General features: G+C 41.0%; 1 protein-coding gene across 4 annotated transcripts in view; it reads right to left on the bottom strand.

Moving 5' to 3' along the window:
* LOC150038941 (E3 ubiquitin-protein ligase RNF13) overlaps positions 1 to 16858 on the bottom strand; it is a 36633-nt gene that overhangs the window by 7006 nt on the left and 12769 nt on the right. The window contains exons 4-7 of one of the 4 annotated variants that reach the window (XM_090328219.1): positions 16157 to 16282; positions 6674 to 6761; positions 3427 to 3517; positions 247 to 352 (exon numbers count right to left, since the gene is read on the bottom strand). In XM_090328219.1, the coding sequence (XP_090184345.1) occupies positions 247 to 352; positions 3427 to 3517; positions 6674 to 6761; positions 16157 to 16282 (411 nt within the window). Of the gene's footprint in view, positions 1 to 246; positions 353 to 3426; positions 3518 to 6663; positions 6762 to 12526; positions 12593 to 16156; positions 16283 to 16858 lie in introns of those variants that run through there. The other 3 variants (XM_090328220.1, XM_090328221.1, XM_090328222.1) reach the window with 3 other exon arrangements.

The following is a 16858-nucleotide window of genomic DNA, read 5'->3' as shown; positions in this document are numbered from 1 at the left end:
CTAGCACAAACAAAGAAAGACTCAGGACGTGACTTTCTCTCCAGTAATTCCCTCACATTCTTCTCACTCTGCCAGAAAATCACGTGACTCATTTTTTTTTTTCACTCATTCTTTTAACCTCTCAGAACTTCATAGAAATGGGCTCATGTAATGTATACTTGTTCAGGCAGGGATTCTCTCAGACAGTGCTATATATTGAGATCCATCTAGCTATTTTTAATTGTTACCCTAAGTTAATTTACCTACCATGAAAATGACTATCAAGATGAGACAGATGCCCACGATGATGAGAAAGGGAATCAGATAGTATTCCAAAGGAAGACTAAATTCTGGAACTAAGATAATGTGGCCCCTAGAGGAAAACAAAAATTAGTACCAGAGAATCAGTAACAGTTGTCAAACTACGATGTTAATGAAAACAGTTTTTTGTTTTTGTTTTGTCCCCCCGAGTAACTTATAATAGGTTAGGATAGCCAGGATGGGCACAGAGGCATTACATTCAATGGACACCAAAATGGAAGCACACAACTTGAGGGCTGGGGTGGGTTGGGATTGGTGGAGGCAAGCCTTCCCCATTGTCTACGTTCTCCATGGTGTGACTGAAAACAAACACCAAAGTGTGTATGCTGTGGTGCTGTTGGGATGGAATGCTGCTTAGGCCTTACCAACCGCATCATTAGTGACTGGGACAGCACTGTGACACGAACTCATCAGAGTAAGCACACTGCTCGTGCTGCATACGCAAATGGGACATGGCCTCAGAACCTTCAGTAACCTTTGTCAGTCTGGGAGGGGTCGCACTGCTCAACACCAACTGTGCTCCTGGGCTAATATGTGCCAGCAATGAAGGCTGGATGCCTTGCCAGACACTTCACAAGCCAGGGGTCCCAGGTAAAATTGTAATTCTCAGTAGAAGGGAAATTCAAACAGGTTCTCCTTTCCTCAAAAGAACATCGTTAAGCCGGTTGCGGTGGCTCACGCCTGTGATCCCAGCAAGTCAGGAGCCTGAGATCTGAGGATCGCAGTTCAAAGCCAGTCCAGGCAATACAAAGCTGAGAGATTCTTATCTCCAATTAATCACTAGAAAACAGGAAATGGTGCTGTGGCTCAAGGTATGGTGGAAGCCTTGAGCTGAAGAGCCCAGGGACAGCACCCAGACCAGAGTTCAAGCCCCATGACTCCCCACCCCCATAAAAAAAGAATCCATATGCTTAAATAACACATAAATTATTAAACTCATATCCAAGGGGTTCTGCACTGCTCTGCTAGATGTAAATAAGAAAAAATATCAACAATTCCCTCCCAACCATATTGTGATTCTGGAACACAGGACATCAATCACTTTCAGAGGAATGGGGGTAAAGGATTTCACAAACATTTCTACAAAATGCATAAATATTAAAGTGATACATAACATTGGCATAAAAAAACGAGAAAGCAACAGTAGCCCGGGGCTTAGCTCTTTCTGAATAATGTCCCTGGTTCCTGGCACAACCGCTCTGAGTCTCTGAACCAATGGTACCATTCAGGTCTAGGAGGCCTTCCTAGGACACAGTAATCTTCTGTAGCCCCTGCTCCATCCTCTCCAACATGCTATAAATGAACACTGCTACACTGCTGGGACGTAGAAGCCAGACCACTGCACAGCTGAATTAACCAAGTGTAGCTTTGTAACATCTTAATAGTAGGAAAGCTTATCCTTCTCATGTATTTTCTTCTTCTTTTTTAAAAAAAAAATGCAGATGTCTTCCTAAGACACAGCTATCCTGTGTCGTATGAGACAAGAGTCAGGTGCTCAGAAATGAGAGTTGTTAGAATAAGAATTGAGAAGTCCTTGTGAACTGGAAATGAACACGTCTTAGAAAAAACACCCCATGTGTTTCTAAGCACAGAAATGGAATCCATTCCACAATTTTCTGGAGCAATGTTAAGACTCATTGGCTCAGCCAGGCACAGTGGCTCACAGCTGTCACCCTACCTACTCAGGAGGCTGAGATCTGAGGATCAACGTTCAAAACTAGCACAGGCAGCAAAGTCTTTGAGACTCTTATCTCCAATTAACCACCAGAAAATCAGAAGTGGCACTGTGGCTCAAAGTAGTAGAGTGCTAGCCTTGAACAAAAAGAGCTCAGAGACAACATCCAGGCCCTGAGTTGAAGAACCATAACTGAAGACTCACTGGCTTGAATTCTAACCCTAATATTCTTTAGGATCTATTAACGTTGGCCTGGGACATTTCAAATCATTTCAGTTCTGGACATGACATATTGTGGGAGCCTGGCCTACTGGTCCACACCAGTCTATAATGTAAAAAGTATTCGGCCCAGGAGTGTGGCTTGGGTAGCAAATAGGGAGCATTATGAGGACAGTGAATAAATGGCTTTGCACTTCTTCAATTAAAAAGCTCAGGCCCAATGGATCCATCTTTCTTTGAAACAAACTCATGTCGGAGGTGGTAACCCAGGTGGGAGGGAGAAAACGATGGCACAGTTACCAGTCCTTTGGCCTCCCTTCCACCTCCTGCCTGCCCAGGTCTCCTACCACTCACTAAGTCTGCAGGGTCACCCCTGTCCTCATCTCAGGTTAATCTGGATTTGAAAAGGGGGGTATTTAAACAGCTTTACTAAGTATCTTGCCATCCTGTCTCCACATCCACCTCTACACACAGTGCATGCCTGAAGCTAACAATTGACCACTGAAGTAGACTTCTAAGCAAGCCAGGAAGTCAGTCTTACTTTCCTTTGCATGCATTCCCAAGCTAATTTCAAAGTATCAAGGCCTAAGTTGCTTAACAATAATCTGTTTATTTTTCTCATAGATACAGGAAGAAGCTCTGTTTTTTTCTTCTGACAGCCAACGTCTGCTACCCAGATCACTGAGCCTCAGCAGACCCACAGGCACACCCAGCCCAGCTTTCCAGAGCAGCCCCACTACTGGATCCCACCACCACCTTAGCTTGTCCCTTTCAGACAAAGCTCACGACTGTCTCACAAGATATCCTGCATCTCCCTGCCCCCCCCCCATCAGACAGGCCCAGCCCTCCGCCTTTGGTGTCATTTGTGGCATACCCTGTTTTCCTCCCAGTACAGAGGGATCTGTCTTGAAGAGCCCTGAAGTAGCACAGGATTAGCACTTACTGATGATCTGCTCATGAGTCCTGTGCACAGAGTTAGAGACGGATGATGAAAAAACAAGAGTCCCTTGCAATTTACCACAAGAGAGACGCTAGCACTCTACTACTTTAAAACACAGCACCACTTCTGATTTTCTGGTGGTTAACTGGAGATAAGAGTCTCAAGGGCAGACTTAAAAAGTGAGAATTTAGCACAATATAGTTCATTCTAAAACATATTTGATTACAATTAATATAATTTTATCCTTAAAATAATTTTAAGTTAAACAATTATTTTGCTGTTCATTACTTACCCTTTTTCATACATGAACTCATCTTTCAGGGAATTTGCTGATGATTCACCAATAAAGACAGATGGAATGTCAATTTTCTTTAATACTTCAACTATAGGAAAGAGTAATAAATTCTTTTGTAAGAGCCTGTTTTCTTAGTGTACAGTCAACCTGTTTATCAGTTGATTTTACAAGACTGCAGATTCATACTCATCATTAAAGTAGTTTAGAAACATGATACCATTTACAATAACAAAGCTAGTATTTTCCACAGATACATTATCTCAATTTTTTTAATATGCCTATGAAGTTTACCTTGATATTTCCATCTGATTTACTCCACTATAGACATAATCTCAATTATTAGGGAATGAAAATGAGGAAGCGATTTTAGGTTTTCTTTGCACAGATAACTTTATAGCTAAATAACCAAGATATAAAGCTTTTACAAACCCATTTCCATAAGAGAAGCAGCTTCCAACCGTTTACAAGGAAATACCACCATCTCAGGCCCTCGATGGTGGGAGGCTGAGAGATGCTGGTGAAGGCTGTGGGGTAGGAAACTAAATTTCCACTGCCCTAGGAGTTGTTAAATCATGACTAGTACCTAAAGAAATTTAGAACTTATATCCACATTCACACCAAATGCCACCCCAAGACAACTTCATATAACTACCCATTACTCAGGAACAGAAATTAAAACTATCTTTTTTAAGTGTTATTGCTAGGAAAAAAGAAAAAAAAAACAGCCTTCATATGTATGAGCTGTGAGTTAACGGACTTGGCTTTATAGAAAACCTTTTCTTTTTACTTTTCAAATGAACTTTATTATGTTTTCTATGAAATACTGAAGTCTGCTCTGTAATGCACATTCAGTATTCATTGTTAAAGTGGGAAAGCAACAAAAAACAAAGAATACCACACTCTTTCCCATCCAAAGATAAGGTAGACTAAAAGTTATCAAAAGTTCTTGTAAGCTTCTATACTTGTTTGTAAGCAAACAAGTCCCCAATTTCCTCATTGTCTTTTATTCTGAATCCTGTCCTGACTGCAACAACCACGGAGCTGGTTTTCTTGTTGATCCTGGGGAGCCTGGTAACCTTGCAGATGAAGGATTTTGCACATCCATCCTGTTTCTTTCGTTGGTGGTGGGGCTTGAACTCTGGGCCTGGTTGCTATCCCTGAGCTCTTTAGCTCAAGACTAATGCTCTACCACTTGAGCCTCAGGGCCACTTCTGGTTTTCTGGGGTTAATTGGAGTTAAGAATCTTATGGACTTTTGTGCCCAGGCTGGCTTTGAACAGTGGTTCTCAGATCTCAGTCTCCATAGGAGCTAGGATTATAGGTGTGATCCACCGGCACCTAGCCGTCCACACTATTTTACGCTAATATAAGCACTTGTTCCTACTTACCTTCCCCTCCCAGCCACACACAGCCCCTGGAAAGCTATGCAAAGAACCAAGCAATCTTCTAGGAACCTCACAGTTTCTACCAACTCAACCCTCCTCTCAACAGATGAGAAGACTGAGGCATAACAATGTTGTCATGTGCCCAGGGCAAGCTGGTAGACAGCATCCAGAAAGCACTCTCTTCCTTGCTACACCTTATTATCTCAGTGACAAGTATGCAAGCCATCATACTTTATCACTCCCTAGAGCAGTGCCAGATACAGAATAGGCTATGGAGAATATTTACCAGAGGCGCTGATATCTGGTGCCGGTCCTACCACGAGGAATGTGCATGGTCTGGACCCAGGTACAGTACCTGCTCCCCTTCCAGGGCCTTTCCATCCTGCCTTGCCAAGGCACTTCCCACCTACCCTCCTCCTTCATGCAATCTTCCCAATCCAGAAAGGTCAAATAACAACGTCAAATGACTTCCACTTTTATAGGTAAAGAGATAGGCTTAAAAAAGATTACACAACTTTGCCAAGGGCATAGGCTAGTTTGTCTGTTAACAAGCCTGGGATAAACCCACATTTCTTGGCTCTTACCACTACATTTGGCCCTTATGCTGAGTGTCTAGTATGTTACCACTTCCTGGCTGAAGTGACAGGCAGCCCACAGTGTGCATGAAGTGTTGGGGGCAAGATACTTTGAAAATCTCCTTCCTTGTGGAAGCATCAACACTGCTTCTTGCTAGGGACTATCTTGAAAAGATGAACAGATGCAGGCTCGCTCTCATATATCTTCTAATACATTCCTCTCCTCTTCAATGACGGTAACGAGGTTGTGATCTCACAGTGTTTGTGCCGGGATAAAGGAAATGTTTAAACACATACATGTGCATGAGTATGGGGCAACATATCTCAGAGGGTGAACCAAGCATTAAAGTCCAGATTAAAATGGAGGGATATTTGAAATGTAACAGGTAAAGCATTTCCATGGCAACAGCAAAATTCTATAGTTATGTGCTTCCTTAACTATTTAGCACATCCTCCTTAGGGACCAATGACCATGACAAAAAGGCTTTTTGCTTTTGCAATAACAAAACATGTGGTAAGGTACTGACATTTCTAGCTTGCTTTTGTGTGTGTGTGTGGGGGGTGGAATTACCAAAGTCTGACCTCACCCTTTCCAGGCAGACACCTTACTGCTGACTCATGTCTCCAGCCTTTTTTTGCCCTGATTATTTTAGAAAGGGTCTCCCTTCTGCCTGGGCACATACCTGAACCCTAATCTGCTCATTTTTGGCTCCCCGTCATAGCTGAGAGGATAGATGGGCAGTACTATACTCTGCTGTTGTTTAGAAGGGTGTCTCAGCCCGGGCTGTTCTCAAACTGTGATTTTCCTAAGCTCAGCTTCTTAAGTAGCTAGGATCACAGGAGTGAGCCACTGGCACCTATCCCCCTACAAAACTTTTCTCATAAAACATGCTGAAAGAGCAACCAGTTCATAAATAGTAACTAGTTTGCTCAATTAAAAACATATCTAGGCCGGGAGTTTGGCCTAGTGGTTAAAGTGCTTGCCTAGCATGCATGAAGACCCAGGTTCGATTCCTTGGTACCACATATATAGAAAAAGCCGGAAGTGGTGCTGAGGCTCAAGTGGTAGAGCTCTGGCCTTGAGAAAGTCCAAGGACAGTGCTCAGGCCCTGAGCTCAAGACCAGGACTGGCAAAAAAAAAACAAACCCATATCTATCCCAAAAGGACTGACACTTGGGGACTACTAATAGAAGGACTGATTTTCAGGGAATTGGAAGAAGGAAAGCCCAGTTACTTCTCAGTTTCTGTCAAGCAGGAGAGAAGAAAAGTGATACCTGTACTTACTGTCGTTGGATCCCATGCTAATGAGGTCCTCAGACTCAACATTGTGAACTATGGCTGCTTTGTAGCCTGCTCTCTGTGCATTCAATACCTGCAAGTCAGAAGTCATGTGACATTAAACCAACATATTTACAGATAGTTCTGAGTAATTTTATCCTATTACTGAAAACACTGAGGAGGAGAAATAATTACAAGAAATTGATCCGCTTACCCTAATGGCCTCCACAGTAGTAGTAGGAAGAACTCATTAAATAAATGTCATTTGAACACATTGAATCAATAAAATACTTGCTTAGATTAACAGACCACATTTATAACATTATAAACATTTATAAATGATTAAATTGGACAGAAACAGATTTTTAAAGAGCTAATTAAGACAAGGAGTTCATAGCACAGTTACAACTCTAATGTCAGTAATAAAAGCAGGAAATCCAGTAGGTAACAAAACTATGACAAGGAATGTTTTGTGTTAGGTGAATTTGTCAACTGAAATTGAGAAAATTCCAGTCACCATAGCATCATCCCCCCAAATTACTATTTCCCAGAAGGAGGGGAAAATTCTTAAAAATATTATAGTTTCTAACCATTATTACTTATTTAGCATATATGTCAACTTACTATTAATTACATTAAAACAGAAGTATGGATGTCACTTAGATTTTACTCACACCATACTTTTAGGGTTACTGTTGCTTTCTTCGATGCTTTAATGACTATTCTAAAAAGTTAACCAAAGTAAATGTTTCTTACTATATCCAAAAAGCACCTTCGGCCACAAACATATTTTTGAAAATAAAATATTAGATCTGTATCAAAATTTTTTCCTTAAGTTTTAACTTCTTTAAATCTGGACTAATGTGCCTAATTTCTGAGACTGTATAATTTAACTTACTTTTTTTTTCCAAAAAAGTTATAGATAGCAGAGCAAAGATATAATGTATAAGCAGGCACACAGCTGTAATCCTGGCATAGGAGGCAAAGGAAGAAGGATCAAAGTTGGAGGCTGGCCCTTGGCAAAAGTGAGACCTTCAAGCAACTGAGGAGAGTTATTTCTTCCACTCATCCAAATGCAACTGTCTTCAGAGATATAATCACTATCAAAAGCTGTCTTTGGGGGTTGCAAGTTTGGCTTAGAGGTAGAGTGCTCGCCTAGCATGCACAAAGACCTGGGTTCAATTCCTTGGTACCACATACATAGAGAAAAGCTGGGAGTTGGGCTGTGGCTTAAGTGGAAGAGTGCTAGCCTTGAAGAAAAAGCCCAAGGTCAGTGCTCCGGCCCTGAGTTTAAGCCCCAAGACTGGGGGGGGGGGGGGGGGAAGCTGTCTTTGCGTAATAAAAATCCTAAAATAGAAAACTTCCTAAAATAGAAAGCCACTAAAACGGCAAGGGAATTTGTAAGCTTAAGTGTGAACTCTCAAAAATAGAAGCATGTTGGGCTGGGAGTTTGGCCTAGTGGTAGAGTGCTGCCTAGCATGCACAAAGACCTGGGTTCGATTCCTTGGTACCACATACATAGAAAAAAGCCAGAAGTGGTGCTGAGGCTCAAGTGGTAGAGCTCTAGCCTTGAGAAAGTCCAAGGACAGTGCTCAGACCCTGAGCTTAGGCCCAGGACTGGCAAAAAAAAAAAAAATAGAAGCATGTTTCAAAATTTTAACAAGTATGAATTTGTTGTTGTTTTTTACTGATTTTCAAAATAAAGAAATTAAATGAAGGAACACATTAACATATGGACCAAAAAGCTTATGAATACAAACAAGGAAAATATATTCCTGTTTACGAACTATAAAACTCGTATGTCAGTCAAATTAAATTGCAGTTCTACTAAGCAGCAGCTGGTATTTTTAAGAACACATGAGACAGAAATAAAACCTAAATCATTCAGCAATCATTGGAAGGTTTCTCATTCATAAGATGCAACCTCAAACACATAGTGTCAGATGAAAGCAAAGAATTCAAAAGATTGATGAATACAACTATGCACAGTGAACAAAAACCTAAATCCACAACAGCCATCAAAATTGAAAACTGTATTTAAAAGCATTCTGAACTGTATTGCCAGCCTGCTTGGTTAAGGAGACTGATCAGAGCTTTTAGATCAAAATGTAGTGAATGCACTGCATTCTACATCTAATCAACAAATTAGATGTAACTGTATGATGAAGCCCAGGTAGCATCTAACCAACAGTTCCAAAAAAGAGACTGTGAACTTGTAATTATAAACAGCCAGCACATCATTAGACACTAGACTGTTAATGGAAGAGTTGTCAAGAAGCCCAACTGTAAAAGAAAACCTGGAAATAACATAGTAATTCATCTTTTTTCCAGTCTAGATAAACTGATGCTACTGACACTAATAAACATACCTTATAAGAAGAAAGAACCTGTGCTTTCAGGGCCATCATGAATCAAGATCATTTGGAGAACACACAGTATAAGGAATTGGAGGAATAATTAACAGAATGTACATCATGTAGCTTCAAACAAAAGCTGTAAACTATTTGCTAGATTAGCTCCAATATCAATACAATTCTATAACATAAGTATTCTTTCCCATTTTAGAAATGAAGAAAGGGCTTACGACCACACACTCAGGCCTAGCTGCGATTTGGACACTACTTCTTGAACAGCTTAGACAGAGAGGCAAAAAGCTACCGCTACCATGTGAACCTGAATGTCCCCACAAAACTCTCAAGCTAAGCCTGGCACTACTAGAGAATGGTAAAATCTTTATGAGGAAGGGCTCAGTGGAGGTTCCAGGTGCAAGGATACCCTTGAGGAGTGTGGGACACGTGTCTTATTGCTCCCTTAGCTTCCTACTAGCATAAGGTCAGCACTACATTTAACTTCCTTACCTCTGGATCATGAGAAAAATTAAGGCTTTTCTCTTTTTACAAGATGGTTCTCTCCAGCATTATTGTAGTAGCAGAAAGCTGACTAACATAATCAGATTTTCCAATAGATCAGGACAAGGAACAGAAGGAAAAGAAGAAAGCTGAGACTCCTGTACTGTTAATCTCAAAGATTCTGTGAGAAAAATGAAATCTATAAACAAAACAGCATATGGCAAGAAGGAAAGTGTTAAAAATAATGTAGCAGAGTTTATAGAAATGCAGAAGAGAAGAATGACAAGACAAATGTCATATTAAAAACAAAATAACACAACAGAAAGCACAAAGAATGACCCGACTTCAAGAGTGATGCTGAGGGACAGAAGAGCCAAATGATTACCATTACAGTCTTGGAACTGCGTAATCTGGAATCAAGTCCTGCTTTTTTTTCCCTTTTTTTCCTTTCTGGGGATGGGGCTCTGTCCCCGAGCTCTTCAGCTCAAGGATACCGCCCTACCCCTGGAGCCACAGCACCATTTCCGGTTTTCTAGTCATCAATTGGAGATAAGCGTCTCACGGACTTTGTGCCCCGGCCAGCCTTGAACCTCCAACCTCACATCTCAGCCTCCTGAGTAGCCAGGATTACAGACAGGAGCCATTGCACCCGGCAAGTCCTGCTTTTCTTATATACAAGTTGTACAAATTTAAGCAAGCAATTATACTATGCCCAACTTCAAAGCTTCTATTTCAAACCTATATTTGAAGTTCAAATACTTTTTTTTTTTTTTTGCTAGTCCTGGGGCTTGAACTCAAGGCCAGGAACTGTCCCTGAGCTTCTTTTGCTCAAGGCTGGCACTCTACTACTTGGGCCACAGCGCTACTTCTGGCCTTTTCTGTGTATGTGGTACTTAGAAATCAAACCCAGGGCTTCATGCATGCCAGGCAAGGACTCTACCACTAGGCCACATTCCCAGCCTATCAAATTCTTTTTTTTCTTTCTTTCCCTCCCCCACTCCTTCCTCCCTTTCTTATCCTCAGGGCCTGAGAATCCCTAAAATACTTTTATCTCTACTCTAATAGTATTTTTTTTGGGGGGGGTATGGAGAATAATTCATTCTGTTTGAACAACAGAGAGAAAATAATGCAGACAAAGACAGACAGGAGGGAGGCATTCATTCTATCACCTCTACATATGCATCCCTGGTAGACAGATACCAGAGTTCCTCAGAATAAGTTGAATATGGGTAATGGAGAAAAGAAGTGATAATATTTTTTGAACTATATTTTCTCTTAATTTCAAGTATTTTAATGTTTTTAATATTTTAATAATTTTATTGTAAGTATGAAGATAATCTCTTTTAAATGGGAATTGAGAAAAGAATATTGTCAGTATGTATCAGATTCTAAACAGCTCACATAGAACAAAACTATATGATTTAGAAGAAAATTTTAGTCCTAAATTCTATTATTTAGCAAGATAGAGTAACAATAAGAAGTAGGTAATGAAGGGAAATATAGGGAAATTCAATTATTTGCAATAAACTATACCAGTTAAAACAAATGACTACTAAAACGTTGCCTAAATTATTGCCTTTAATTACTGGAACTGTAAGTCTAAGAGGGTACTCAAAGTATTCTCCAGCTACCTGTGTCTTTTAAGGTATATATTTAAATGAAGGATTTGGTTTAACTTTATATACTTTCTGATTGGCTACTGATAAGATTCATACTCTCTCTAGTCAACTTTTACTCCTCAACCTATCACAGCAGAAGCTCCACTGCAATCCACTCATCACGGACATAAAGCTTTTGGAAGAACCTTTTGTGCAACAAAGGGATAACTGTCTGTGCTTGCTGTCTGCTTACCAGGAACACAGCAGTGACAGGGACTCACACAGAGGGTAACCCTGTGAATGTAATGTGAAAAGCCACTGATGGAGCAGGGGTATCTGTCGCAAAGAAACTCAGCGCCACCCAGTGACAGGCTTGAGTACTGCTCCTTTGCTGGGCACTGTTCTCCAAGGTTCAGGACACAAAACTGGAGGGAACTCACACTACTGTGAAACCCAAGTTAGAAAACAGGCATCTACGGGCAGTCTGCACTGAACCCTGTCCTGCCGGGGAAGAGCCGGGGAAGAACATGGTGTGATGGAACAGAGAGCAAGAAATCAAAAGTACCCAGCCATGAGGAGGTGTGCTTAGGCCTCACCAAAGAATCTTTCCCACTGCAGTGTTTCAAACACGGGATGAAAAGCCAGCAGCTGTAAAAAGCATCACCAAGTGGTAAACTTGACTTCATTACACTGAAAACATGCAATTAATGAACGAACACTTCCAAGAGGAAACTCATCACAAAGATCAAACACTAGCTTAACATGACCTGGAGATGTCATATAAAAGATGAAGTTTTATCCAACAATGTCTTTTATGAACATAATATACTAGAAAGTAACTAAACAGTAATATCTGGAAAGTAATATTAATAACATACCAGAAAGAAACATATTAGTAATTAGTAATATCTGATAGTACACAGGTACTAATTACTAGGTACTACCAGCTATTTTTTTTTTTTGCCAGTCCTTGGCCTTTCCTCAAGGCCAGTGCTCTACCACTTGAGCCATAGCACCACTTTTGGCCTTTTATGCAGTACTGAAGAATCGAACCCAGAGAGTTGTGCATGCTAGGCAAACATTCTATCACTAGGCCAAACTCCCAGCCCACAGGTATATATTTTTATTACTTAAGCTGCACATTTACAAAGTATGTATGAAATAAGTAATTTTAGTATTCATGCTATACTCCAAAACACACAAAAAAGATGGTTATAAAAAAAGGACAAAACAGGCATGAGGGTGGCACAGCTGTAACCCTAGTGCTTGAAAGGTTAAGACAAGCAACACACATTTGAAATCTCTATCTCCAGAGGCCAACTTAAAATGCAAACCTGACCACTGACCCCACACAGGTCTCAGCAGTGTGAACAATGGGACATAACTGGGTTGTCACTTTCCGTGCCACTTACATTTCTAAGGTCCTCTATGGATTCTCTCCAGAAATGCACTCCAGCTTCTGTTTGTAAATCTTTCCAAAGGCCAAATGATAAAGTTCCCTGGAAAATGGTTGCCACCACAAAGCAACAGGTAACCTGATCACCAGTTCAGGCTCACAAAGCTCTTTCCTCTACCTCAGTATTTACTGGAGGTAAGGAAAGTATTGTTCCTACAATATAAGGGAAGAAATAAAGATAAAAAGAGAGCCTTGCAAAATAAGGTATGGCTTAAAATCTGGCTATCATCTTCCTTTTTCAGTCAAAGCAACAGAAGGACTGGGAGGAGACTCCAGACACCATTAGTACTTTCCATGGCATAAAAATGTCTGGAGGTAACTTCTTGAAGTGAAACTCAGAAAAGGGGCAAATAACCCTGCCAATATCAAGACTCTTTCCTACACCTGCAAAGATCAAACCTATCCTCCTCTGAATATCAGTTTAGGAATACTGTAGATTTCTCTTGGAAGAGCTGATGCAAAGCTCTGAATGACATTTAACCTCATTAACAAACTGGTGATATATGCCACCTTTTTCCTCATGCCCCTTCTTACTCAGTTATGGTATATATGAGGCATCTCAATATCTTGACACCTATGTAAAATTCTCAAGCAAAAGGAGGTATGAGGAAGAGATAAACTTCCTGGCGTTTATATTGCTTTATGTTAGAATAAAGCATATATAATTTAAAATACTTTCACTGGATATTACTTTCCTCTCACTAGAAGATAATTTTGTATTTTTATTTTATTTACTTATTTATTTTTGCCAGTCCTGGGCTTTGAGCTGAGGGCCTGAGCCCTGCCCGTCCTTGGACCTTCTCAAGGCTAGAGCTCTACCACTTGAGCCTCAGCACTAGTTCCGGCTTTTTTCTATGTATGTGGTACCAAGGAATTGGACCCAGGTCTTCGTGCATGCAAGGCAAGCCCTCTATCACTGGGCCAAACTCCCGGCTCCAATTTTGTATTTTTAAATGAATAATATATATATATATAATTATAAAATGATTAGCTTCATGGTATTAGGTTGTTATTAAGCAGTATGTTTATTAATTAAAGGGTAAAAGAAAGCTCTGTATAGGTAGCTCACACCTATAAACCTAGCTACTCAGGAGGCTGAGATCTGAGGAATTCTGCTCAAAACCAGCCTAGGCATTTGAACGGTGGCTCAAGTGGTACAGCGCTAATCTAGAGCATAAAAGATCAGGGACAGGCCCCAGGCCAAGTTCAAGCTCTAGGACACACAGGGGCACATGGACACACACCCAGACACAGGTAGGCACACACAAGAGCGGGCGGACAAACGCGCGCGCGCACACACACACACACACACACACACGGCAGAACCTATGTGCTGACAGCTCAGACCTGTAATCCTCATTACTCAGCCTGAGATGGAAAGGATAGTGGTTTGAGGCCAGCCTGGGAAGACTTAAAAAACAAACAAACAAAAAGCAACTACTTTGTTCATAATCACAAAAGTTGTATAGTTCCAAATGGTTCTCTTTTAAGGTATGATTTTAATGTTTTCTCTCTAAGTGGGCATTTTCAGAGGAAATTGACAATGTGAGCCTTATGAGCAATCTCTCCAGTGAATATCTCAAGGTCAATTTTCTATCTGAAAGATTTATCTCATGCTGAATTTATTTATGAAAAGGCAGCAGAATTTTTTAACCTTGAATGTGCTCACCCTTAGCAAAAACTAATAATCACAAACAATCACATTTTGTCACCAAAAAAAAAAAAACACTATTGTACAAAGACAAACAAAATGGCATTGTTTCTGCTTTTCCTCTGCAGAGTCGAGTTCTAGAAAACAGGGTCTGTCAGTGTCAGTGCTGTTTCTGGCCACGGGAATGTCCTATGCAGTCACACGAGGCCTCCCTTCGGGGCCAGACAGATGAGAAGACTCAACATGCCTCTTCCAACCCAAGACAAACATCTCCACGGTGCTCCCCTTGTGTGGAGTTCAACTCCCGGTCACCCACAAACCACTGGGAATATTCTGCTGCCCTGATGGTGCTCTGGGTCACAAACCATTCAGGATAGTCTGTACTAGAGAAAATCTGTCATTTGCTCTATCTGTGTGTACAGATGCCACTTCATCTGTATTTACTCATTTGTAATTACTATATTTAAAGAAGAAATAGGAATAGGAATCGGAGCATTTATAACAGGAGTTCGTGGTCGAGCCTTGTCTGACAACCTTTTCTTGCCCTATGATAAAAAATGGACACATGAATATACACAAGACATAACCTTTAAACACTATACACACAAAGAAGTGAAATAAATCTAATGAAATAAGGTCCTAAGAGCAGCAAGGGACCTATCTGCCAAGTGGAAGTGTGGCATACCTGGACAGCTAACTCCCCTGCCACAGGGGACAGAAAGAAGGGCAGAGCTTCCCAAGAAGTGACTGACAGGTTTCCTGGCACATGCCATTGAGGAAGGTAGACAGACAGTGAGCTCACCAAGGACACAGTCTAGTAGATAAAGGCACCAAATACATCAGCACAGCACACAGCAAGTTACAAACTTCAAGAAGGTAACACAGGGCCCGCGAGCGTGGCCCAGTTCATTTTTTTGTCCAAACAACCTGTAATTTCTATAATTTAATTCTGGGTTAATTCCTATAAGAATTCAAATTAAAGCTGTAATTAACTTTGATTTCAACCTCCAATTTACTTCCCACTTCAGGAAACTGCGTCTAGAGTAGAACAAATACACAATCCTAACAGCACGTGTTCGGTACCAAGCGGGCTACATGTTCACACCCTTTATCATCACCGTTTTAGCCCTTTTGTGGGTCTGCTATGCAGGTGTCCTTTCTTTCACGTAACAAAAGCTAGTCAAAATTCCCGCACAGGAGGGATGTGAGCAGCTTCTCCTGCTGCCCAGTTGGCCACCAGCAGCCAAGCTGCAGACAGTACATGAAGCCAGGCTGTGTCTTGTAGGCACAGCACCACACTTGGGCCCAAAGTAGTCTATGACAAGTCACCTTAAGGTTGCCTCAAACCAGTCTCCATGTGCCTTTCTGCCGGGGCTGGTAAACAGACAGACTTGTCGCAACACTGGTTATACACATAGCGTTAAGTAAAATTATTAAGGCAAGGAAGTCAGTTTAAGCTTCTGCACTGGACCCAACATGATACAGAGTTCAATCACAGTACTAGAACTGGTGAACTTCAGAAGGCCGTGAAGCCAAGTGACTTAAGTTTTTTCTATGCTTCTTCACGTGAATTTTTCTATAAATACTGACCATTCATGGAATCAGTAGACTTCTCAGAATCAGTTTTGGTTCTGTGAGGTACTGAGCACCATCTGTTTGGGTTTTCTTCATCTAACTTTGCTTGATTTGCTTTTCTTGTGTCACCAAATAAGCTCTATCAGACATAGTAGTCAGGGAAGTTCTATGAGAGCTTGGTTTCATTATCTGAAATGCCACCTTCAGCCACTTCAGGGAGTAACAGAATCAACTATTTCACTATCTCCTCTCTTCAACTTTCCTTGCCTTCACTCCTGTTTTTCAAGTCTGAATTATTTTCTATATTGGCTTAAATCATTTTTCCTAAGAAAACTTAATTCATAAATAAGAAAACAGTACCTTTATATCAAAATTACAGTCCAATCTTCTAATCAGCACAACGAAAGTGCCAGATGAATTGTCTTTTAGTGGTGGCGGTGCTATGGGTTCACAAGCATTCTCTGGCTTTGAATTAATCAAAAAACCCTGAAAAAGAATTGGTTACAATGATCTATTTCATTCAACAAACCAAGTTACCTCTACATACATCTTTAGTTTGTTTCTATGTTTTGTAATATGCTAGATGTACTATCTGACAGCAATGCAGAACTTCTAAAGTACTTTTAGTTCCACAAACATTTGTTTTTCTTAAATGAGTTCAGTGTCTTAATACTTTTTTTTTCCTTTTTTGCCAGTCCTGGGGCTTGAACTCAGGGCCTCAGACTACCCTGGAGCTTCTTTTGCTCAAAGCTAACGCTCTACCACTGGAGCCACAGCACCACTTCCAGCCTTTTCTGTGTATGTGGTATGGAGGAATCAAACACAGGGCTTCATGCACGCTAGCCAAGCACTCTACCACTAGGCCCCATGTAAGACAGTCACTCCACTGGTCAAAATGCCTTGTAGGGCCAGGAGTTTAGCCTAGCGGTACAGCGCTTGCCTAGCATGCATGAAGACCTGGGTTTGATTCCTCGGTGCCACATACATAGAAAAAAGCCATAAATGGTGCTGTGCCTCAACTGGTAGAGCTCTAGCCTTGAGAAAGCCCAAGGATAATGCCTA

The sequence above is a fragment of the Megascapheus bottae genome, unplaced genomic scaffold, assembly GCF_031878675.1.
Source record: "Megascapheus bottae isolate mThoBot1 unplaced genomic scaffold, mThoBot2.hap1 H_3, whole genome shotgun sequence".
Lineage (NCBI taxonomy): Eukaryota > Metazoa > Chordata > Mammalia > Rodentia > Geomyidae > Megascapheus > Megascapheus bottae.
The sequence above is the reverse complement of the archived record's forward strand: the minus strand, read 5'-3'. Positions and strand labels throughout refer to the sequence as shown.